Source organism: Silurus aristotelis (genome assembly GCF_946808225.1).
Source record: "Silurus aristotelis genome assembly, chromosome: 17".
Classification (NCBI taxonomy): domain Eukaryota; kingdom Metazoa; phylum Chordata; class Actinopteri; order Siluriformes; family Siluridae; genus Silurus; species Silurus aristotelis.
Window position 1 is genome coordinate 6,540,140 of NC_139590.1, and position 25,107 is coordinate 6,565,246.

General features: G+C 38.9%; 1 protein-coding gene across 1 annotated transcript in view; it reads right to left on the bottom strand.

The window, feature by feature from the left end:
- kcnh4a (potassium voltage-gated channel, subfamily H (eag-related), member 4a) overlaps positions 1-25,107 on the bottom strand; it is a 52,422-nt gene that overhangs the window by 24,119 nt on the left and 3,196 nt on the right. The window contains exons 2-4 of the mRNA XM_083567322.1: positions 2,991-3,224; positions 1,834-1,965; positions 1,622-1,746 (exon numbers count right to left, since the gene is read on the bottom strand). Coding sequence (XP_083423448.1) covers positions 1,622-1,746; positions 1,834-1,965; positions 2,991-3,224 — 491 coding nt within the window. The remainder of the gene's footprint in view (positions 1-1,621; positions 1,747-1,833; positions 1,966-2,990; positions 3,225-25,107) is intronic.

The following is a 25,107-nucleotide window of genomic DNA, read 5'->3' on the forward strand; positions in this document are numbered from 1 at the left end:
TAGCAACTGATTAAAAAAGAGATTGCTGTGTAAAAAGTGGTTTAGATGGCCCACTTCAGATGTACTTCAATCCACATCAGGTCTGACATTAGCCAGCAATTCAACAAATTCTCAACAACATCTGCAACAAAGGAATATTCCTGAATATGAACCCATTACTCAAAACTGACAAATAATATAAAAACAGATATCAATGTGGCCAACTTTTTATTTCCTTTGAAAGCTTGCCAGAAAGATTTATAAGGTTTTATCTTGAGACTAGAAGTGTTCACTGGGATGCCAGGGAGTAGAGGTTTATAGAGGGGACAGAAATGAAGCTTGAAAGACCACGTTATGTAATGCATTCACAATATTTATTTGTAATATGCTGACAGAAATTGCATTTCTACCTCTATTTTTACTGCAGTATTTCCTCTGGTTCATATTTAATTATAGAAAAGAACCCCTTCTGGTTTAGGCTACACCCACTAAACATATTTACAGATGCAGATGTTTGGAGATATGTAAATGCAATATTCTATTTATTTTAATTCAAGTTTATTTCTATAGTGCTTTTTACAAAACAGCTCTACAGAATGTAAAAAAAAAAAGAGTATTTATCCCCGATGAGCAAGTCTGGGGTGACCTGGGAAAACTGTGGCAAGAAAAACTTCCTTAGATAATATAAGGAAGCAAAAGGTCCCCTGGTGGTCTAGTGGTTAGGATGCGGCGCTCTCACCGCTGCGCCCCGGGTTCGATCCCCGGTCAGGGAACCAACCCCAGCCACTCTTAGTGCCGGTCCCAAGCCCGGATAAATGGGGAGGGTTGTGTTAGGAAGGGAATCCAGTTTAAAAACATGTGGCAGGTCCACTGAGGCGACCCCTAACGGGAGAAGCCGAAAAAAAGTTTTTTAGATAATATAAGGAAGAAACCTTTAGAAGAACCAGACTCAAAGTGAAGTCCATCCTCATTTGGGTAACACCAAGTGTGTAATTATAAATCATATAAAACAATACATCGATCAGAGAGTGAGAATTATTATAAACACCAGAGTGTGTGATTATGAGTAATGTCCTTTCTACAGTCTAATACAGTTAGTAGGAGTTGTGGAACCAGATGCTTCTTAGCTCAACATCTGAGTTCATTTTGGACTCGACACCAATTCCTCCATGCCAGAGTCTTTAAATGTTCAATGATGGAGAACTTATATAATGTTGAGATTATATTTACTAGAGTACATATTTTATATAAAAAATCTTTACAATATCTACTCTATATTAACAAGTAAAATCCATTTATAAGTTGTCAATTGTCATATTAGAGGTGGTTGAGAATCCGTAGAGATCTGTAGAGGTCTACCCAAAGCAACATTACAGCTTTCAGGACTATCCATGGCACATATAAGAGTTTACGATACAGTTTTCCAGTAATCGATATAAAGGAACTGAAGCAGAGTATAAAATTTGAAGGAGAACAACATGAATCATCTCGGTTCTCTGCGCCAATTAAAAATGTGACGTGACCCGTGAGATCTGTGACACAGATCTCAGTTACCAGCCAGCAGAGCGATGCAGAGTTAGAAAGTAAGGTTGACTAAAAGACAGAACAATCTAATAATAAGAACGTCGTCATGGCTACTCACGTTCGCCAGTTTCACTTTATTTCTATTGGTGAACTGACTAGTCAGGTGGTACAGGACACTCTGCCCCCGCTCGCGTGCACGACTAAGATGAGAGCTGCCGGACTTCCTGTTCTGATTTCCATCTTCTGCCAAAAAATAAAAAATATAACAAGTACAATTAACTATAAATGAAACTTATTTTTAGGTTTAGGTTGATTAAATTCGTGCCATACCCTGCGTCTTGGAGCAGTGGTGCATCTTTCCGTGCGAGTCAGTTATGTCTTTGAAGGAAAAGAGGAACAGCACCACTTCTCCTTTCTCATTTTTTATAGGCACAACATCCAGCAGACACCAGAACGAAGTTTCTAAGGAACAACAGAAGGATGCATGATATAATTTAATTCTTCATTTTATCAAGTGTCTTGCTCACCTTCATATATTGCTAGTGTAAACCAAATGCTATAATTTATCTTCTAAGCAAACAGAAATGTAAACAACCTTCTCTTATTTATTTTGATACCTTCTTTACGGTTCACATTCATGTCTCCATTACACACTATGGCAAAGACATCTGCTGTATATCAACACTTCTATTCACCACTGATGAAAAATGCGTGTTTAGGATGTGTAATGGTTTTATTTTTGCATCTCTAACCTATTCAGAGATTTCATAATAATCAAATATTTCTCAGTGTGAAATCTCAGTGTATTTCAACATAATCACGTTACTGTTCCACCCTTATCCAGGATTTTTTCAAATGAGCAATGGACAGTTAAGGAACTCTTAACCTTTCAATCCAAAATCCAATGCCATGATTTGTTCTTCTTCTTGCTTTTCTCTGACTTGAAGCAGCAGTTCCACACAAAAAAATTTAATAGAAAAAGACAATACAAACTCCCACACTGTTATCCTTAGTATATTCTATCCACATTTTATGTCTAAAGCATATGCTGATGATTAATTTTGATCAGAAGGATACTATTCAAGATTTCCAGAATGCCATGCTAGAAAGAATAGTAGATTTCAGTAGATAGTAGATAGTATATTACTATAGTAGATGACTAGATTTTATACATCCACAAACTGGAATTCCGTGTTACCTAATCCAGTTCTGATTTCTATGTGGTTTTTGCACATCGCATTTAACATTTAGTCCTCATATCCTGTTATAATAACCGCCATTATTCTAAGAAGATGTTGCACTATATTTTGGAGAGTGCTTGTGAAGATTGAGATTCAATCAAAGGCGGTAGTATAGGAACATTTTGGGGAAGAGGCACAAATGGCTGGAAAAATTTAATGGTCAAAAACCCATATAGTGATGTTGTGTCTTTATAAGCTATTCATCTAAATATAAAGCATGATTTAAATTCCAGAAATGTACTCTACCATTTTTCCTATAGTAACGGACTTCAGCCTGGTACTCTCTCTGGCCTTCCAAAGTCTTCTGCACTTGTTGTGTTACTCTCTCGCTCGTTTCTTCACCGTGCAGAAAGCGACACGTACACGTCTTCTTCATGACCTCGGTTCGGGCAAAGCCCGTCAGTTCACAGAAGCCATCAGAGCAGTAGACAATAGGATAACCACGGCAGCTTTGTGCGTTTCCCAGCAGGAAGTTGCTGTCTATTAACATAACAGGGAAACAGAAAGAGAAATCAGATGATATATTGAGATTTTCTATCAGGTGATATAGTAACAAATGGACACACTTTTGGAGACTCAAGTGGTCTGAAACATATCAAACATAAGACCTTAATTTTTATGTTTTTCTATGTAGGTGAGATGAGCTCTAAAACAGGTTACTCAAGATCTTCCATTTCAACCCATGTAAACCTTCATAGAGTTTGCTTTGTGCACAGAGACATTGTCATTCTGGAACACTTCTTGGTCTCCTAGTTTAAGTGAAAGAAAAACTTAATGCTACCTATAGAAATGTGTGCCTCCAACAGGAAAAGTCAGGTGTCTCAATACGTTTGTCCTTATATATGTCCTTATATATATATATATATATATATATATATATATATATATATATATATATATATATATATATATATATATATATATGTCCTCGTGTATATATATTAAAGTACAACTAGCAGATGACATGCATTATTTATTTATCATCTCCTCTGACAGCATATTCGAGACAGAAAAATCAGTAAAAATCATAACTTTTATTTCTACATAAAGTCCTAAAAATTAAATTCTACATATGAAGTCACCTATAATTCATATTATTCCTGAGAGATGTACACAGAGGTGGCAAAAGTACACACATCCTTTACTTAAGTAGAACTACAGATACTCATGTTTTAAAATACTCGGGTAAAAGTTGAAGTACAGATTAAACTTTTTTACTTAAGTGAAAGTAAAGAAGTCTTGGCTCTGACATGTACTTAAGTAAAAAGTAGTTTGTGTCGCCATTATGAGGGAAAAACCCACAAAACGCCACCTAGAGGGTAAATTGTGTAAAACATGGCGGATTTGGTGTTTGATTTGAGACTTGGCGCATAAATGAAACAAAAGTTTACTGATTAAAAATATTTTTATCTGGAGTTTAATAATTTATTTGATCCCCTCCTTGAACTGCCACCTTAACGTGGTGGAGGGGTTTGAGTATCCGAATGACCCTAGGAGCTATGTTGTCCGGGGCTATATGCCTCTGGTAGGGTCTCCCAAGGCAAACAGGTCCTAGGCGACGGGTCAGACTAAGAGCGGTTTAAAAACCCTTATGAGAAAAAACAGATCTAGGACCGTGACGTCGCCCGGTATGGCGCAGCCGGGGCCCCACCCTGGAGCCAGGCCCGGGGTTGGGGCTCGTATGCGAGCGCCTGGTGGCCGGGCCTTCCCCCACGGTGTCCTGCCGGGCTCAGCCCGAAGGAGCGACCTGGGGCCACCTTCCCGTGGGCTCACCACCTGCAGGAGGGACCGTAAGGGGCTGGTGCTGAGAGGATCGGGCAGCAGTCGAAGGCGGGGGCCTCGACAACCCGATCCCTGGACATGGAAGCTAGCTCTAGGGACGTGGAATGTCACCTCGCTGGCGGGGAAGGAGCCTGAGATTGTGCGTGAGGTTGAGAGGTTCCGACTAGAGATAGTCGGGATCACCTCTACGCACGGCTTGGGCTCTGAAACCACACTCCTCGAGAGAGGATGGACTCTTCACCACTCTGGAGTTGCCCATGGTGAAAGGTGGCGGGCTGGTGTGGGTTTGCTTATAGCCCCCCAGCTCAGCCGCCATGTGTTGGAGTTTACCCCGGTGAATGAGAGGGTCGTTTTCCTGCGCCTACAGGTCGGGGATAGGTCTCTCACTGTCGCGTGTGCCTACGGGCCAAACGGCAGTGTAGAGTACCCGGCCTTCTTGGGGTCTCTGGGAGGGGTGCCCACGTGGGCAGCGACAGTGACACCTGGAGGGGTGTGATTGGGAGGAAAGGCCCCCCTGATCTGAACCCGAGCGGTGTTCAGTTATTGGACTTCTGTGCTAGTTACAGTTTGTCCATAACGAACACCATGTTTAAGCATAAGGGTGTCCATCAGTGCACGTGGCACCAGGACACCCTAGGCCGTAGGTCGATGATCGACTTTGTGGTCGTTTCATCTGACCTGTGGCCGTATGTCTTGGACACTCGGGTAAAGAGAGGGGCGGAGCTGTCAACTGATCACCACCTGGTGGTGAGTTGGATCCGATGGCGGGGGAGGAAGCTGGACAGACTCGGCAGACCCAAGCGTACTGTGAGGGTCTGCTGGGAACGTTTGGCCGAGTCTCCTGTCAGAGAGATCTTCAACTCCCACCCCGGCGGAGCTTTGACCGGATCCCGAGGGAGGCCGGAGATATTGAGTCTGAGTGGACCATGTTCTCCACCTCTATTGTCGAAGCGGCCGCTCGGAGCTGTGGCCGTAAGGTCTCCGGTGCCTGTCGAGGCGGCAATCCCCGAACCCGGTGGTGGCAACCGGAAGTAAGGGATGCCGTCAAGCTAAAGAAGGAGTCCTATCGGGCCTGGTTGGCTTGTGGGACTCCTGAGGCAGCTGACGGGTACCGGCAGGCCAAGTGAACTGCAGCCCGGGTGGTTGTGGAGGCAAAAACTCGGGCCTGGGAGGAGTTCGGTGAGGCCATGGAGAAGGACTATCGGCTGGCCTCGAAGAGATTCTGGCAAACCGTCCAGCGCCTCAGGAGAGGGAAGCAGTGCCCTACCAATGCTGTTTACAGTGGAGGTGGGAAGCTGTTGACCTCAACTGGGGATGTCGTTGGACGGTGGAAGGAATACTTCGAGGATCTCCTCAATCCCGCCGTCACGTCTTCCATTAAGGAAGCAGAGGCTGAGGGCTCAGAGGTGGACTCGTCCATCACCCAAGCTGAAGTCACCGAGGCAGTAAAGAAACTCCTCGGTGGCAAGGCACCGGGGGTGGATGAGATCCGCCCTGAGTACCTCAAGTCTCTGGATGTTGTGGGGCTGTCTTGGCTGACACGCCTCTGCAGCATCGCGTGGCGGTCGGGGACAGTGCCTCTGGAATGGCAGACCGGGGTGGTGGTCCCTATTTTTAAGAAGGGGGACCGGAGGGTGTGTTCCAACTATAGGGGGATCACACTTCTCAGCCTACCTGGGAAAGTCTATGCCAGGGTACTGGAGAGGAGAATACGGCCGATAGTAGAAACTCGGATTCAGGAGGAACAGTGTGGTTTTCGTCCAGGCCATGGAACACTGGACCAGCTCTATACCCTCTACAGGGTGCTGGAGGGTTAATGGGAGTTTGCCCAACCAGTCCACATGTGTTTTGTGGATTTGGAAAAGGCATTTAACTGTGTCCCTCGCGGCGGCCTGTGAAGGGTGCTCCGGGAGTATGGTGTCCGGGGCCCTTTACTAAGGACTGTCCAGTCCCTGTACGACCGAAGCAGGAGCTTGGTTCGCATTGCCGGCAGTAAGTCAGACTTGTTTCCGGTGCATGTTGGACTCCGGCAGGGCTGCCCTTTGTCACCGGTTCTGTTCATAATTTTTATGGACAGAATTTCTAGACGCAGCCAGGGGCCGGAGGGTGTCCGGTTTGGTGACAACACGATTTCGTCTCTGCTCTTTGCAGATGATGTTGTCGTGTTGGCTTCATCAGACCAGGACCTTCAGCACGCACTGGGACGGTTTGCAGCCGAGTGTGAAGTGGCTGGGATGAGGAAGAAGAGAAGAAGAAGAAGAATTTATTTTATATCTAAGTAAAAAAAGGACATCGTGGATAAATGTATTTTTTTTTCCGAAGGTTTTAATTTCGCCTCTTTTATATTTATTTATTTATTTATGTATTTAAATTTTTTTATAAAAATAGTGAAAACAGAAATGCGTGCTGAATTGATGAATTGATGTTGATGTTAATTGATGTTAATAACATTTTAATTTTGACAGCCAAATATATATATATATATTAATACAAAACAAATTAATTATATTAATACTGCCTTCTGCCCTGCTGATTCTTAGCTTCGTAAAGAGTGAGAGACAGGACTTTACACACCAGCGGATTGAAAAAGACGCGCAGTAACAGGAAATTGGTTGTTCGGCTAAAATCAGCGTGCAGTGAAAGAAAAATTTGATATTTCACCAAATCAATGGATTAAAACTAAAGTAACGAGTCTGTTTTGAAAATGTAAGAAGTAAAAGTACAGATATTTGTGTAAAAATTTAATGAGTAAAAGTAAAAAGTTGTCTGAAAAATAAATAGTGGAGTAAAGTACTGATCCCAGAAAAATCTACCTAAGTACAGTAACGAAGTATTTGTACTCCGTTACTTCCCACCTCTGGATGTACACTATCACATGCCGGCCTCCCACGCCTTGTAGGCTTCATCTGCTTTTCTCTAAAATAAGACACTATCAATATCATGAAGATTAAGACTGTACAGAACAAAATGAAAACAAAAAGGTCCAAACTGCTCTTCCACTACAAAGAACTGTTCAATAGAGAAGTTATAGGGAAGTTAATGGTTTGTCACAGAACCATACACTTTGTTAAAGAAGCAATTACAAACTATTATTGTTAAATCATCATCATCATCATCACCAGCACCATGGTGGCCGGGGTGGGGTCAAGCATCAGCTGAGGACAGACAGAATGCAAGCAATCTGTCAAAAAATTGATAATGGTTCTTAGCCACACAATCATAGATAATTTACATGTTGAGCCACTTGCAGCACTGCCAAAAAGTGCTCTTTCTATCAAGACATTTACAATGTTTGGCAGATACTCTTATGGAATTTGAACTTGTGACCTGCCGATCCAGAGTCTAATGTCTTTACCACTGAGCGATACCCTCCATTAATAGTCATAATAAAAAATAAAGGCTGGGGCCAATTTCTTCCTAGCCCAGATGGTAGAGGATATTGACAGTCTTGTGAATCATCATTTAGATTTAGTATCCATTCCAGCCACACTTGGGACATGTCCATAACACGTCAATAGACTACGGTGAAATTCGAAAGATGGTGTGGTGTTTGAATACAAATGAAGATGATGAACACTGACAGCTGAAAGTTAAGAGCCCTGCTCAAGGGCCTTTCAGCTGTCCAATCAGATGTCCAACATCATGAGTTAATAATTTCTACAAATACCAGAATGTTTACTTCTGATTAAAGTAAAGTATATTATTAAGATTTGAATTAAACAAAGTAATTAAAATAAACCCGACACGTATATTGACGGGAAATTTCAGGAGAAAATCTTCTATTTAGATTTGACAGTTTTTAATTCTGAAGTTTTGATTTGTAAAAACGAAATTTTATTCCAAACTGATCCACCTCATTGTCCTAATTCCACTCCCTTTCAGCTTTTTACTTCATTAGATAAATGAAACAGCAAGAAATCCAAACTGTGTGACCATGGCAACTTCATTTTCAGCTTACCCTCAGCTTTGCCGCTTAGACTATTATGTAAGACTTGTTCTGATGCGAGGGTTTCAGCATGCATGTGTATGTATGCATATGTGAGTGTGTGTAGACAGAGAGGGAATGAAACAGAGTTTACAAGTAGAGCTGGATGCTTCAAGTGTATTTCACCAACGCTTTCTCCTTAATTTATCAGAACATTTTATTAATTGGACGTCCATTCATGTTTCAGTGTAATCTTCTTTTTCACAGCCTCTCACTCAGTTATGTCATGTTTGCATTATTTTCTATAAAAAGGAATGCGTAGTAGTTTAATCTGTGAGTGGGATTCGTTCTGTTCTCAGGCAGATTTCTTCTCAAAGTGCACATCCACTCACCACTGCGTCTCTCAAAACACACAAAACTGCACGCATGAACAAATAGGTTTCTATTTATTCATTTGTGTTGGGAGATTTCGAAAGAAAAGTGGTAACCATTAGTAAAGGGGAGATCTGATCATTTTTAGTGGCTTGGTTCTTTGAATCTCGTTCATCAAAATGATTAAATCTTTTTTGAATCATTTAGTTTTTTTATCCTTTTGATCAGAAAGAAAATCAAATTTAACATTTTCAATAAGCAAATTCCCAAACACACAAGAATTTTGACTATAGTTCCATTAAATTGAATAGCGTCAATTGGAGTCATGTGATAAAAAGATGAACGACTAAATAAACTACTGAATTCTATTAACGGTACATACTGTAGCCTACAGAGATTTTGCAATGCTTTGTTAATTGCGCGTCCAGTAGAAAATGAACGGATTACTTTTTGAGACTACTCATTCTTCTGAGTCACATTAAAGATTCGTTCAAAATGAATGAATCGTTCATGAACGATACATCACTAATAACCATTCAGAAACAGGTGATTTTGTGACTAATGAACCATATAACTAATACCAGTGGGTTTTTTTTATATTTTAAAGCATGGAGCAATTATGAAATGGTCATAGTCGTAATCTAAAGTAATATCTGTGCATGGAACTGCTATGAACAACTCCTTGACAACTCATTAGACTACTGCCACTGGTGCCAATTTCAGGTTTCTTTTACTATAGAATTGTTTCTATGGTAACAAATGACACAGGGACTATTTTAATCACAAAAGGGCAGTGTGGAGAGGATTTTTGGAAGGAGTCTTTGCTGTCAGTGCTTTGTAACACTTATAGGTACAGCTGTAACTTTACCGGAGGAGGGATTTACATTTCATTGTGTCTCATTAGCTCTAAGAAATGACAAACTGAATAGTGACACCAATTTGCATGCATGTTAATACATGCTTATACCTGCTATAAGTCATATTACTTCAGCTAACTTGTTTAATGTTCCAAGAATTTGAATGCAACAATAAATGAAAAAACAAATCAAAATATTGGTCTTTAAAAAGTGCAAAATTATTAAGTGAATTCTTTTGTTTCTAGGTTTTCCCCAAACCCTTCACTGGTTAAATCTTTTTCCACCCAGGCTATTCACAACAATAATTTAATTGTTGCTCTGCCAAAATAAAGAACAGAAAGTTTCTGAGCGGTGAGTACACAAAGATCTATTTTATTCACTGGAGGATACACTGTTGCTTTGCTGTTGCATTATTCAGGTTGATTTAAACTGATGATTGGTGGGCGAATTCAAAATCATCTTTGTTGTTCTGTATTTGGTTGTGCAATATGTGGGTCTGGTGAACGCTCTTCATGCTGTAGGACAGGCATTGGGAGAAATATAGCATGTCCCGCAGCCATCATCTCTGCATTTATGTGCTCCATTGTTCTCAGTGCTCAGGTCTGAGTGGGCGTGAAGAGATGACAGGCAGCTGCTTTTATTGTATCTGGGCACAATAACTCCTCCTGGTGTTTCTTAGACACGGTGGTTCAGGCACCTTGAGACTCACACGCACCCAGTTCTTTTCTTGTAAGCTAAGATTATACGCCAGAGGGAAAAAAACCTTTTCTCTCCTCGCCCCCTCACCTTTCCCCATTGTCACGATGAAAAAGGAAAAATGCATTAGTGCAAAATCTTGATGTCTACATTTGAGTAACAAGGATCAAAGATTACATGTAAAGGTTTTCGGCAAATCCATTAAACACGGGTTGTTTCATCCCGAGATCCTGTGACCTTCCATCTCTTAGAGATCAAGCTTCATAGCATCCATGGCATTTATGGGACTCCACTGCTAAAATCCATCCAATCCTTCCATGACTTACAGCTCAAATAAAGTTCTGTGTCATTTTTCTAATATAAATAATAAAAAATGTCTCAAATATCATACTTAAAGAAAAAAAAAAAAGATACATGGGTTGGAATAAATCCTGTTCCACTTCTTTCTATTTCTAACTGTAGTCATATTGCTGTATCCTGGTAACCTCGGCGATGGAAACAAGAACACAGCCATATGTTTCCTTTTTGAAATTACCATAGCAACTGGACACTAAAAATGTCTTGTCTTAATTTCACGATAAGTAATAATAATCAGTAAGACAGGTGGTGAGGTGACACTGGGCCCATTACTGACTGTTCTCATACTGTCACTCTCAGCACCGCCGGCATGCTAACACATGTTTTCTAGCAAAGTTAAAAAACAAACAGATTTATGCTACTTCAAAGAAGTTTAGCGCACACATACACACCGAATATAATTAGAGAAATTTCTTCTAAATTTAAGTCAACATCCTGAAATCTGCAGTCAGGAATCTTACCCTCTCCCTCTCTCTCTCTCTCTCTCTCTCTCTCTCTCTCTGATATATATATATATATATATATATATGATTTTCATTAATTTATATATGTAATTGCGATTAATCGCACGATTGCCGTGAGTTAACTCGTGATTTATCGCAACTTAATCACTCAACATGGGCATGGACAAATATGGATGCTTTATGCAAATATATGTTTATTATTAGTGAAACCAAACTCAACATAGAGCACCAAGACAAAATAAAATGTTTCAAAGAAATTATGGTACATAAAAAATCAGGACACCAAACAGAACGTTTGCTATGTTTCCACACGGACAGTTTTAAATGTCTGCATCATGGCGGTTTTTGTTGTTTGATTTGAGACTTTGGCGCATCAGTGTTTAATGATTAAAAATTATTTTTCAGAGTTTTTTTTTTTATATCTGAGTAAATAGTGGATATCGTGAATAAAATGTATGTTGCCTTAAAGGTTTTAATTTCACCTCTTTTATATAAATTTATTTCTATTTTAAATAAAAATGGTCAAAAAGAAATGCTTGCTGCATTAATAGTGTGTTAATAAAATGAGCGCTATTAAAATTAATTTGCGTAAAATGCATTAATCATGCGTTAATTTTGACAGCCTTTATATATATATATATATATATATATATATATATATATATATATATATATATATATATATATATATATATATATATATACAGTGAGGAAAATAAGTATTTGAACACCCTGCTATTTTGCAAGTTCTCCCACTTAGAAATCATGGGGGGGGGTCTGAAACTGTCATCGTAGGTGCATGTCCACTGTGAGAGACATAATCTGAAAAAAAATCTGGAAATCACAATGTATGATTTTTAAATTATTTATTTGTATGATACAGCTGCAAATAAGTATTTGAACACCTGTCTATCAGCGAGAATTCTGACCCTCATAGACCTGTTAGTCTGCCTTTAAAATGTCCACCTCCACTACATTTATTATCCTAAATTAGATGCACCTGTTTGAGGTCGTTAGCTGCATAAAGACACCTGTCCACCCCATACAATCAGTAAGAATCCAACTACTAACATGGCCAAGACCAAAGAGCTGTCCAAAGACACTAGAGACAAAATTGTACACCTCCACAAGGCTGAAAAGGGCTACGGGGAAATTGCCAAGCAGCTTGGTGAAAAAAGGTTCACTGTTGGAGCAATCATTAGAAAATGAAAGAAGCTAAACATGACTGTCAATCTCCCTCGGACTGGGGCTCCATGCAAGATCTTACCTCGTGGGGTCTCAATGATCCTAAGGAAGGTAAGAAATCAGCCCACGGGACTACACGGGAGGAGCTGGTCAATGACCTGAAAAGAGCTGGGACCACTGTTTCCAAGGTTACTGTTGGTAATACACTAAGACGTCATGGTTTGAAATCATGCATGGCACGGAAGGTTCCCCTGCTTAAACCAGCACATGTCCAGGCACGTCTTAAGTTTACCAATGACCATTTGGATGATCCAGAGGAGTCATGGGAGAAAGTCATGTGGTCAGATGAGACCAAAATATAACTTTTGGATCATAATTCCACTAAACGTGTTTGGAGGAAGAAGAATGATGAGTACCATCCCAAGAACAACATCCCTACTGTGAAGTATGGGGGTGGTAGCATCATGCTTTGGGGGTGTTTTTCTGCACATGGGACAGGGCGACTGCACTGTATTAAGGAGAGGATGACCGGGGCCATGTATTGCGAGATTTTGGGGCACAACCTCCTTCCCTCAGTTAGAGCATTGAAGATGGGTCGAGGCTGGGTCTTCCAACATGACAATGACCCGAAGCACACAGCCAGGATAACCAAGGAGTGGCTCTGTAAGAAGCATATCAAGGTTCTGGCATGGCCTAGCCAGTCTCCAGACCTAAACCCAATAAAGAATCTTTAGAGGGAGCTCAAAGTCCGTGTTTCTCAGCGACAGGCCAGAAACCTGACTGATCTAAAAAAGATCTGTGTGGAGGAGTGGGCCAACATCCCTCCTGCAGTGTGTGCAAACCTGGGGAAAAACTACAGTAAACGTTTGACCTCTGTAATTGCAAACAAAGGCTACAGTACCAAATATTAACATTGACTTTCTCAGGTGTTCAAATACTTATTTGACGCTGTATCATACAAATAAATAGTTAAAAAATCATATATTGTGATTTCTGGATTTTTTTTTTTAGATTATGTCTCTCACAGTGGACATGCACCTACGATGACAATTTCAGACCCCTCCATGATTTCTAAGTGGGAGAACTTGCAAAATAGCAGGGTGTTCAAATACTTATTTTCCTCACTGTATATATATATATATATATATATATATATATATATATATATATATATATATATATATATATATATATATATATATATATATATATATATTCAGAGAGAGAGAGAGAGAGAGAGAGAGAGGGTAAGATTCCTGACTGCAGATTTCAGGATGTTGACTTATATATATATATATATATATATATATATATATATATATATATATATATATATATATATATATATATATATATATATATATATATATACTCTGATTCAAAATGGGTGGAAATGTTCATTTTAATGGTTGGAATAAAAGCTTCTACACACAGGCCAACATTTCTTTCAATATTTTTTCTAATATCAGGTAAACATTTAAATTGAGGTAATAGCAGATTATTTGCAATTGAACACCATTTGACACTGTAGGTGTCTGTATTAAGCACACAATTTCGTTAATTACTAAGATACCAATCTCAAGCTGTTCAGTCTCCTTCCATACACAGAGATACAGAAACATTAGTATTGGTATAGTACAAATTAACTTCAACTTGTATTAGTAAATAGTAATACATAAAACCCAAATGAGATAAAAACTATTCATATAGTCATATTTTTTTATTTATGTGTGAAATGTAAAATGTGTGTATTTATTTAGTATTTATTTGTTCCCTGCAGCTTTGACTCTTTAGTAATCAGCTATGATCACAGCTGGATTAGCTCTTGTGTGTATGCTTTCCACTCGTATTCCTGCCTGCATACACACACCTACAGATTTTCTTAGTCATTCAACCTCACATGTCTCTCCCTCATTATATCTATCGCACCTCTGTGCTCTGTTTTAATGAGTCACACTCTGTTATCTAATAAATTACTGTGAGACAAAAACAGCCCAATGATGAATAACACCAAAATAAATAATCAGAATCTATACTATACTATATATGGTTCCCTGGTGGTTAGGATGCGGCGCTCTCACCGCTGCAGCCCGGGTTCGATCCCCGGTCAGGAAACCAACCCCAGCCACTCTTAGTGCCGGCCCCAAGCCCAGATAAATGGGGAGGGTTGCGTTAGGAAGGGCATCCAGCGTAAAAACATGTGCCAAATCAAACATGCTATACTATATATATGTAACCCAGATAAAGTTATGGGTATTTGTTTTAGCTTTATGCATTTATGTTAAAGAAATTGTTTGAGTTCCATATAAATAGTTTTACAAATGAAGTTATGAAAATTATAATTCATTGGCCAGCAATGAGGTGATGTAATAAGGTCACGTGACACCTGTATAAGGTAACTGTAATTAAAAACAATTAATTATTTGTTAAATGCTTTTTTGTTTAAATAATATAAATATGCTGGTAAATATTATTTAAAAAGAACTTGTATTATGTTTATAAGTTTTATGAATTGATGTGTCATGTTATGAAGCATGCTGGGTGCGCACGTGCACGGTGGTGGGGGGAGAGAGAGAGCGAGAGAGAGAGAAAAGGAGGGAGAGTAAGACAACGGAGCTGCTGAACTAACAAGTACGACCTGTTCTTCAATTAGTGTAACGAAGCTAATTAGGTGTTTAACCCGAACCCTGGGTAGTGATAGTTTCCGTGCAGAGTTGGAAACACATCAGAAAGACGTGGACGTCGCCTCTGACGAACAGAGATTTAAGTTGTGGTTTAAATTGTGTTGTGTGTCTATATTTACAATATAGAATTGTATTTAATTTTCTTGGTACCGGTTAGTAATACATTTAATTATAAATAGAACCCATACTCAAAGTAAAGCTAAGACAAATTGATTAGGTTTAATATGTTCAGATATTTATTAAAAAGAGCTCAGGTTAGCCACCCCATTATAGCCAGTAACGCTAGGGGCGCTACATATATACTATAGAATCAGAATCTATTGTTATATTACTACTAAAGTAAAAACTACTACTGTTTTTCTTTTTTAATTGGATACACTCTACAAAAACCAACACATTATTAACTCTGGTCCTTAAACTGCCTATGAGGATGGCTAAACTTCTTGACGTCAAATTTAAATGGCCAATCAAAGCATTGTCAGTAAACCAAATAGTACTTAATGAGTTATATACCACATATGCAGGTGTTTCATTGTGAAACATTAGTTTGTTGAATTTGATACATAAAGATATGGTTTACATGGGTTGGAGTGGCCTGCTATAGAGCTCTGACCTCAACCCTATCAAAAACCTTTGGGATGAACTTGAACACTGACTGCACCCCAGGCTTCCTCACCTCACCTACATTAGTACATGAATATACCAACACCCTTATGGATGGATAATAATACTTCTACTGAAACACCTTCCCATCTTCCACTGTATGGAAAAAAATATCTGGTCTGACTAAATCAAGATTGACTGTGTGGCCTTAATTCTGTTTCTGCTGGCAGGTCTATCTCTAAACGCTATTCGTCCACTGCAAATGATCCAAAAACGCAGCTGCACGACTTGTGTTCAAGCTGCCCAAGTTCTCCCACACAACCCCACTGCTGCACTCCCTCCACTGGCATCTGGTAGCTGTACGCATCAGATTTAATACCTCAGACATTATCATTTCTTACATTGCCTCACGCTGCCTGAGATCCTCCAGACTGCTCGACTGGTACCATCTTCTCTCAGGGTAAGAGGTAAGTATACTTCAAGGCTCTTTTCTTTATGTCACTCTGGAGAAGGGCGTCTACTAAATGCCGTAAATGTAAAATCTAAACGTTATGTCTGGAGCAAACCAGGCACCACTTATCACCTGCCCAAACCCATCTCAACAGTGAAGCATGGTGGTGGCAACATCATGCTGTGCAGATGTTTTTCTGCAGCAAACTCCAGAAATATCCTCAATAAATAAATCGATTGCACAGTGCACAGGACCTCAGTCTGGGCCGAAGGTTCACCTTCTATCATGACAATGACCCTAAGCACAACAGGATAAAACAGGAGTGGTTTATGGACAACTCCGTCACTGTCCTAAAGTTACCCAGACAGAGCTCTGACTTGAACCCTATTGAACATCTCACTTGAAAGTGGCGATTGTCCAACTGTCCCCATCCAACCTGACCCAGCTTGGGAGGATTTGCCATGAAGAATTAAGGTCGACTTAAGGTTGTAATTGCTGCCAAAGGTGCTTTAAATAATTACTAAGTAATTAATCTGAATACTTATATACCTGTGATATTTTAGTTAATTTTATTTACAAAAAAATTTAAACAATTTCTGGAATTCTGTTTTCACTTTATGGGGTACAATGTAGATTAACAAGAAAAAATAATTATTTGAACGATTAAAGTGTCAGGCTGCAGCATAACACAAGTGAATGGGGTCTGAATGCTTACTGAATGTACTGTACACACACATAGAAAATTTCATAATTCACAAATTTCTATAATTTAACCTACTTTTGAGGTAATTTGAATAGGACACCTTAGTAAAAACACATTAAACATAAGGGAACTAGAACTCAACCACAACACCCCCCAACCCCCCCCCCCCCCCCCACACACACACACACACACACACACACACACACACACACATGCTACCTTTGCATCAATATCTAAAAACAAAGCAAATGCAAGACCTTTGAGCAACTATTGTGCAAGTCGAACTGATCATTTTACTGGAAACATTAAAAGGGGAATATGAAGCAATTTAAAGGTTCTTTCCATTTGCTTATTAAAAACAACACTGTAAATAATCCTTCAGATTGCTTGCTGGTTCCTGTACAAGACATTTCTCAGTCACTAGCATGTAACTTAAAAAAAACAAACTGGAAACTAATAAAATCCTTAGTTCAGACAAATGATTAATATTTAGGCTTTTTTAAAATGACAAGGAAACAGACTGTAAAAGCCCAATCACATAAACAGAAGATTTCTTCATCATCATCATCATCATCATCATCATCACCCCCCCCACCACAGTATTTTCCCTCTGTTTTTAATGAGTCATAGTAAAATGAGTAAAATACAGAAAATATATATATATATAAATATATATATATATATATATATATATATATATATATATATATATATATATATATATATATATATATATATATATACAGTGAGGAAAATAAGTATTTGAACACCCTGCTATTTTGCAAGTTCTCCCACTTAGAAATCATGGAGGGGTCTGAAATTGTCATCGTAGGTGCATGTCCACTGTGAGAGACATAATCTAAAAAAAAAATCCAGAAATCACAATATATGATTTTGTAACTATTTATTTGTATGATACAGCTGCAAATAAGTATTTGAACACCTGAGAAAGTCAATGTTAATATTTGGTACAGGAGCCTTTGTTTGCAATTACAGAGGTCAAACGTTTCCTGTAGTTTTTCACCAGGTTTGCACACACTGCAGGAGGGATTTTGGCCCACTCCTCCACACAGATCTTCTCTAGATCAGTCAGGTTTCTGTCCTGTCACTGTGAAACACTGACTTTGAGCTCCCTCCAAAGATTCTCTATTGGGTTTAGGTCTGGAGACTGGCTAGGCCACGCCAGAACCTTGATATGCTTCTTACAGAGCCACTCCTTGGTTATCCTGGCTGTGTGCTTCGGGTCATTGTCATGTTGGAAGACCCAGCCTCGACCCATCTTCAATGCTCTAACTGAGGGAAGGAGGTTGTTCCCCAAAATCTCGCAATACATGGCCCCGGTCATCCTCTCCTTAATACAGTGCAGTCGCCCTGTCCCATGTGCAGAAAAACACCCCCAAAGCATGATGCTACCACCCCCATGCTTCACAGTAGGGATGGTGTTCTTGGGATGGTATTAATCATTCTTCTTCCTCCAAACACGTTTAGTGGAATTATGACCCAAAAGTTATATTTTGGTCTCTTCTGACCACATGACTTTCTCCCATGACTCCTCTGGATCATCCAAATGGTCATTGGCAAACTTAAGACGTGCCTGGACATGTGCTGGTTTAAGCAGGGGAACCTTCCGTGCCATGCATGATTTCAAACCATGACGTCTTAGTGTGTTACCAACAGTAACCTTGGAAACGGTGGTCCCAGCTCTTTTCAGGTCATTGACCAGCTCCTCCCGTGTAGTTCTGGGCTGATTTCTCACCTTCCATAGGATCATTGAGACCCCACGAGGTGCGATCTTGCATGGAGCCCCAGTCCGAGGGAGATTGACAGTCATTTTTAGCTTCATCCATTTTCTAATGATTGCTCCAACAGTGGACCTTTTTTCACCAAGCTGCTTGGCAATTTCCCCGTAGCCCTTTCCAGCCTTGTGGAGGTGTACAATTTTGTCTCTAGTGTCTTTGAACAGCTCTTTGGTCTTGGCCATGTTAGTAGTTGGATTCTTACTGATTGTATGGGGTGGACAGGTGTCTTTATGCAGCTAACGACCTCAAACAGGTGCATCTAATTTAGGATAATAAATGTAGTGGAGGTGGAGATTTTAAAGGCAGACTAACAGGTCTTTGAGGGTCAGAATTCTAGCTGATAGACAGGTGTTCAAATACTTATTTGCAGCTGTATCATACAAAAAAATAGTTTAAAAATCATATATTGTGATTTCTGGATTTTTTTTTTTAGATTATGTCTCTCACAGTGGACATGCACCTACGATGACAATTTCAGACCCCTCCATGATTTCTAAGTGGGAGAACTTGCAAAATAGCAGGGTGTTCAAATACTTATTTTCCTCACTGTATATATATATATAAATAAAAACACAAGAGCACATTACGACTGATGCTATTAGAGTTCAGTAAGTTCCTCCTATACTCAGAGATTTCACTGCCTTTTCACCGGTCTCTTCATTCCTCTCTTTCCAAGAACGCAATTTGTAAGTTAAGCACAAATGCCCTCTGTATAATGTTAAAGAATAAAACATTTTGCTGAACACAGACTGAAGTTTGGATGATTTTCTCAGCCGGCAGGATTCTCAGAAAAGAGATTACTTTTTTTCCAGTAACAGGTCAGCTCATTATAAAATTCTTGACCCACACACATAGACAGACCTGGTGAACAACCACAGACGTTCGATAATCCAGATCTGAGAACAAGAGCTGGTCAGAAGCAAGGTGAGAGAAGGTGTTGATTTATTTTCTATAGAAGCAGGTCTGACAGCAGTTCCTGCTGCAGAAAATCACAGTTTTATAGGATCGGCCTTGTTATAATACCTTATTGTTTCTATAGTAACTAGAGAGGAGAAAAGAGAGGCTGGTGATGGAAAAACGTAAGTGATAACATGAAGTTTTTAATGAATCAAATTAACTGAATAAATGTATGTAGTTCTTCAGGAAACAGTAAGTTGATAGTTAAAGGAATAAAAACTCCAGGAAGTGTTGTTATTGGAAAACTTTAGGGTGGGTTTCTTTGTGTCAAGCTGCCTCACATCATCTCAGGATTGATTATCTTCCTCCAGAGCAGCACACTTCCAGGGTTTTTTTTTTCTAACACAACATATTGGGTTTATATACCCCAAAGCCCATGTGCAATATATGTGCAATAGCCCTCCAATGTATATCAAATATTAAGATTTTTTTTATCATATATGATTCTTTCCCAAACTGTTACCACAAAGTTGGAGGCAGACAAATGTATAGGATGTACATTTTCCTTTTGCACTAGGAAACCCAACCATGTTCCAACATGTGCACAAAGCAAACTCCATGAATATATAGTTTTCATGGGATGAAGTGGAAGGTCTTGAGTGACCTGCTATAGAGCTCTGACCTCAATCCTATTAAACACTTTGGGGATGAATATGAACTCTGACTGCACCCCAGGCATCTTCACCTCACCTACATCAGTACCTGACTTCACTAACACCCTTAAGGCTGAATGAGGACAATCTCCAGAAGGACATGAGATTATTATAACAGCAAATGGGGACTAAATGTGGAATGGGATGTTCAAAAAGCACATATGAATCTTATGGTCAGGTGTCCACAAATGTTTGTGTATCTTAGGGTATTATATTTACTTCATCTGTTTTTTGTTTTTTTTTACTTTCTATTTTTATGTGCATTGTCTAACATTGTCTAAAGTAAAGCTGTTCTCAAATCTGTTATTACTTTGTTTTCCTACAGCTAATAAATAAAGCTAATATAAGACTATATTCGACACAAGTTCTGCTACAATATGTGAGTAACATATATTTTCACAAACGTTTGATTCATACATTCACATAAAAAAAATACATAGATTTTTTTTTTTGGTTCTTTGTTGCTTTCTAAAGGTTGCCACACTACATTATACTATACTTTCTTTCGGCTTCTCCCGTTAGGGGTCGCCACAGCTGATCCTCCGCACGTGTTTGGCACATGGTTTTACGCTGGATGCCCTTCCTAACGCAACCCTCCCCAATTTATCCGGGCTTGGGACCAGCACTGAAAGTGGCTGGGGTTGGTTCCCTGACCGGGAATCGAACGCGGGCTGCAGCGGTGAGAGCGCCGCATCCTAACCACTAGACCACCAGGGAACACACTACATTATATTGTACTGTATAAAATGGCTTTTTTTTATCTTATATATTTTTCTTTATCTTTTATAGCTTATCTTATTTATAAATGGTAATACATGCGCAGTCAATGTATAAATGACATGCTTTAAATAACGCTAATACTAACACAACTGAGGTGAGATCATTAAGTGTATTTCCACACTTTATTCTGATAATTAGCACTGTTTTCCTGTTCAAACGTTCTATTTTTTGAAAGAAGCAACATCATCTGCCAAGAGAAGAGCATCATTTCAAGTGTGAAATTAGTACAAAATGTCTACAAATAGGATACAAAAAGGATCTTATATTTATTACATTTTCTTTCCCATCAATTCTCTCTAATGAAAAATCTTGTTTTGTGTTCTGCTCAAACAGCTCTAAATAAGTGCAGATGGACCATGTCGATGTACTTTAGGCTTCAAACCTCGACCAGGAATAGCATAGACCAGTCACACTAAAGTACCTGCTCAATCCTTTAACAACAACTTCTTTGGCATTTTACAGCCTGTAATTGACCTTATTTTAATGCCCTGATGACGCTCGCATGTCCGCAGTTTATTTCTGTGAGTCAGACAGTGCTTGTCCCAAACCCACTGACCCACATGAGTCAGAACTGGTCTATTTGGGAGAAGGTCAGACAAAAGTGCAGCTAGGAAAACTGTAGTCAAGGAAGAAATTCCCTATGGACACAAAAGGATAAAGTGAAGAGTGTGGCCTGGTTGCAATGATCAGTTCTACTTAATGAATTTGGACACTGGTTACTTTCTGTATTTTGCAGTGAAGTCCAACTGCGACTTCTACACTAGACACACACTTACGAGCACCCACACACAGCCACTCATCCACAAGCAAACCAACCATCCAAGTCGTGACTGGAACACAGTGTGCACTTACACTGCATTTACATGATCAACATGTTAATGGTTTATAAATGGCAAACTAGATTCCGTCGGATTCACGGTGTATACCGGTTAAAACTGAGCATGAATTATATGTTCTGAATGAATAGAATTACAAATAAGATTCGGAAGTGCCCAAAAAACCTTAAAGGACATTCGCTTGGAAAGAAAGGATACAGTAAAACTGAAGATATAATAGGGCACCAAGAAAAAAAAGCTCAGATATTTAATGAATAAATAAACATCCAGAGTTGTGAGATGCCTCTACAACCTGGTGAAAATTGTGCAAGCAAAATAAAGAAAATGTTGGAAAAAATTATGACCTCAAGATCTGTTCTGAAAGTGAATATAAACTTGGAACATTTTGATCTTGAACTTTTAGTTTTCTTTCTGGAAACACGTTGGTAACAATTTACTGCTTGATATCAAGGTTGAAATCAGAGGCATAAATACACCCACACTGTACAGATTACAAGAACTTAATGCTGTGTAACAAAGAACAGTGCACGGTTCATCTGGATTATTTATAGGAGTACATTTTTAGACATAATCCAACAGCTGCATAGTTTATCAGTAACTTTTAATGGTCAGTCCAATGGATTCTGTTGTTAAACTTATTTTTAGAAATTAGTTAAATAGTTAATACATTGAAGGTTTTCAATTAGACTGGGGTGTCAGGATTTTTAGAAGATGGACGATGCAAATGAAACAAGAAACATAACTATAAAGGCTTTAGAGCTCCCAAAGACACCAACACAATTCAATGACAAACTGTTTACAATGGGAATTGATGGGTAATGTAGTGATTGTTATGATTTCAGCATGCTCATGACATAAGGTTATAACTGATATATCTAAGTTAATAATGCAGAACAATTTTGTAATGGTTGGTTTATTTACAGTGGTACCTAATCAAGTAGGTATAAATTGTGTACAACAAATAAAAAGTGCAATTGGAATGATCAATTGGATATCAAAAACAATGATACTGTGCAAATGATTTATGCATATTATTTGTAGTATGAATTTAGTTATATATGTTTATTTAATGATGTGTGCATTATTGAATCATTTTGTTTCCATGTATTATGTTTCCAACAGAAAATGTGAAATGTTTTGGAAAAAATATTTGTGCCAAAAATAAAGCAACATTAAACATTTAATATTACAGCTAAAAAAAAAAATACAAATTTGAATGTCTCCACACCAAACATTGACTTTTGTTTACTGTTTTATATTAAATATAGGATTATTGGATTTTCTCAACGCATTCTTAAATGCTTAATTTAACTCTTTTTGAATACATCTCTGCATTTGGGAAGTGTGAGCAGGGTTGAGACCAACAGAATCTGGTTGACTCTGGAGCACCTGGACCTGAATCAGGCGATATCACTAATGGTTGGCTGCAACCCCAAGCATCACCATTATCACTTTAGCACATCGATGTTTGACAAGCCCGTTGGATGCTAATTCACATGTGTCCAACAACTAGCAGAAGAGCGGGATGCTTAAAAGTAGTCAATCTTGCAGTGCATGAATACCTGTATAGATAGTAGAATTGGTGTAGTGCCACCATCTGGAACTGCTAGATGAGGTGGTCATATTCCCAAGGCCGATAGGTTGGTCCAGTACTGTATGGATTATAGAAAATGCCTTGCATTGATGACCTGCTTGAATGGCTTGTTTTTACCCGGCACCAAATTTGACAAAGGGATATTGACAGATCCCTTGATGATAATATCTACTGAGAAAACGACTTTTTCCATTTGGATGCACTAATAAGAACTGGCTTGTTTGGGGCCCAGCAACATATCAGTGACTCATGGATACAATTCTCCATCCATACACTGCTTATCTCACTGCTTATTTAGAAGACTATTATTTATAGTAATGATTGCCAGCACCATGGTCAGCGTCTGTGGGCTGTCTAGAGATAGTTGAGATGGGCAGGATTAACAGCAAGAAGTGTGCACCAGGAAGTGTGGAAGAGCAGGATCCAGGCTTCCACTTGGGCTATGGGCGGGTACAATTGAGGAGACCTAAGACCCTAGAGCTAGTTGGATATTATTGTAGGTTTGAACCTAATTATTCAGATGTCAGCAGCCCTGTGACAGATCTCACTTAGAAGGGAGTGCCACAGAAAGTTGCTGAACATTGTAGAATTGTGGGTGCATTTGTGCATGTGTAAATATAAAAGCAACAGGGTCTTAACTCTTCTAATTATCAGTGCATATTTTTCTGGTCACTGAGTTTTCAGACTCTTCAGAGCACTTTGTGCTTTGTATTTAACATGATAACTGTTCTTTTCATTAACTAAATTCAAGCCGAGGTTTCTTTCTTTTCTGAGATCTTTTCATTTCTTTGACACCACCATTTAGTCCACCTCCGCTGTTTGGGTGGGTTTTATATCATGCCACTAGCCTACTTTAATACGTGATTACACTTCTACTACTTACCTCTTTCCCCTTTTAATAGTCTGCTGTGTAAAAAGAAAAAAGATAAAACAACTTCTTGGGTCTTGTCTTTTTAGGTTTTTCCTTCCGGACACCATCACATTTTCTCTGATGTGACTTGCATCTTTCACGATTGGACTCAAAATGGCATCATAATATAACAAAAGGTGGGGAAAGATGTTTTTCTAACTGCAGTAATGTAAGTAAACATTGTGAACATTCGATTACACTGCATTTAAACTAATACAAATTCTCTTTAGCCCCTTCTTTTTCTTACATAACATAATTAATACCACCTATTTCTATTATCTTGCACATCTGCAGTAGCAACAGCAATGTCAAACGTCTTAATAGGTTCTAAACTGCTTCGTTTAATGGGTTTTAAAAGGTGCTTGATAGATTGAAAGGGGTTTTTATTACACATTAAATCTATTAAGAGAATTCCCCATTTAGATGAAGTGCCATTAGCTTAGAAACGGTCTAATTGGTATGAGCTTTATGGAGTGCCGAGTCTTAATTGCTTTAACAACTCCCATGGCTCATTAGATGACTCCTCTTATATTCATACTTATTTCAACATGTCCTTTGGACATAGTGTACGTAACCCTTACATAATACATAATACATAATACGGTTTTACATGCCTAGCACTCAGTACCGAGCGAATGAGCTGTCATTCAGCTCCTTTTGCGACAAAGATTTGCATGATGAAATGACAAGGAAAGGTAGAAGAAAAGAAAAAGGCTGAGAATGTCAGAAATAATGTCACTCACATGTGAATGATA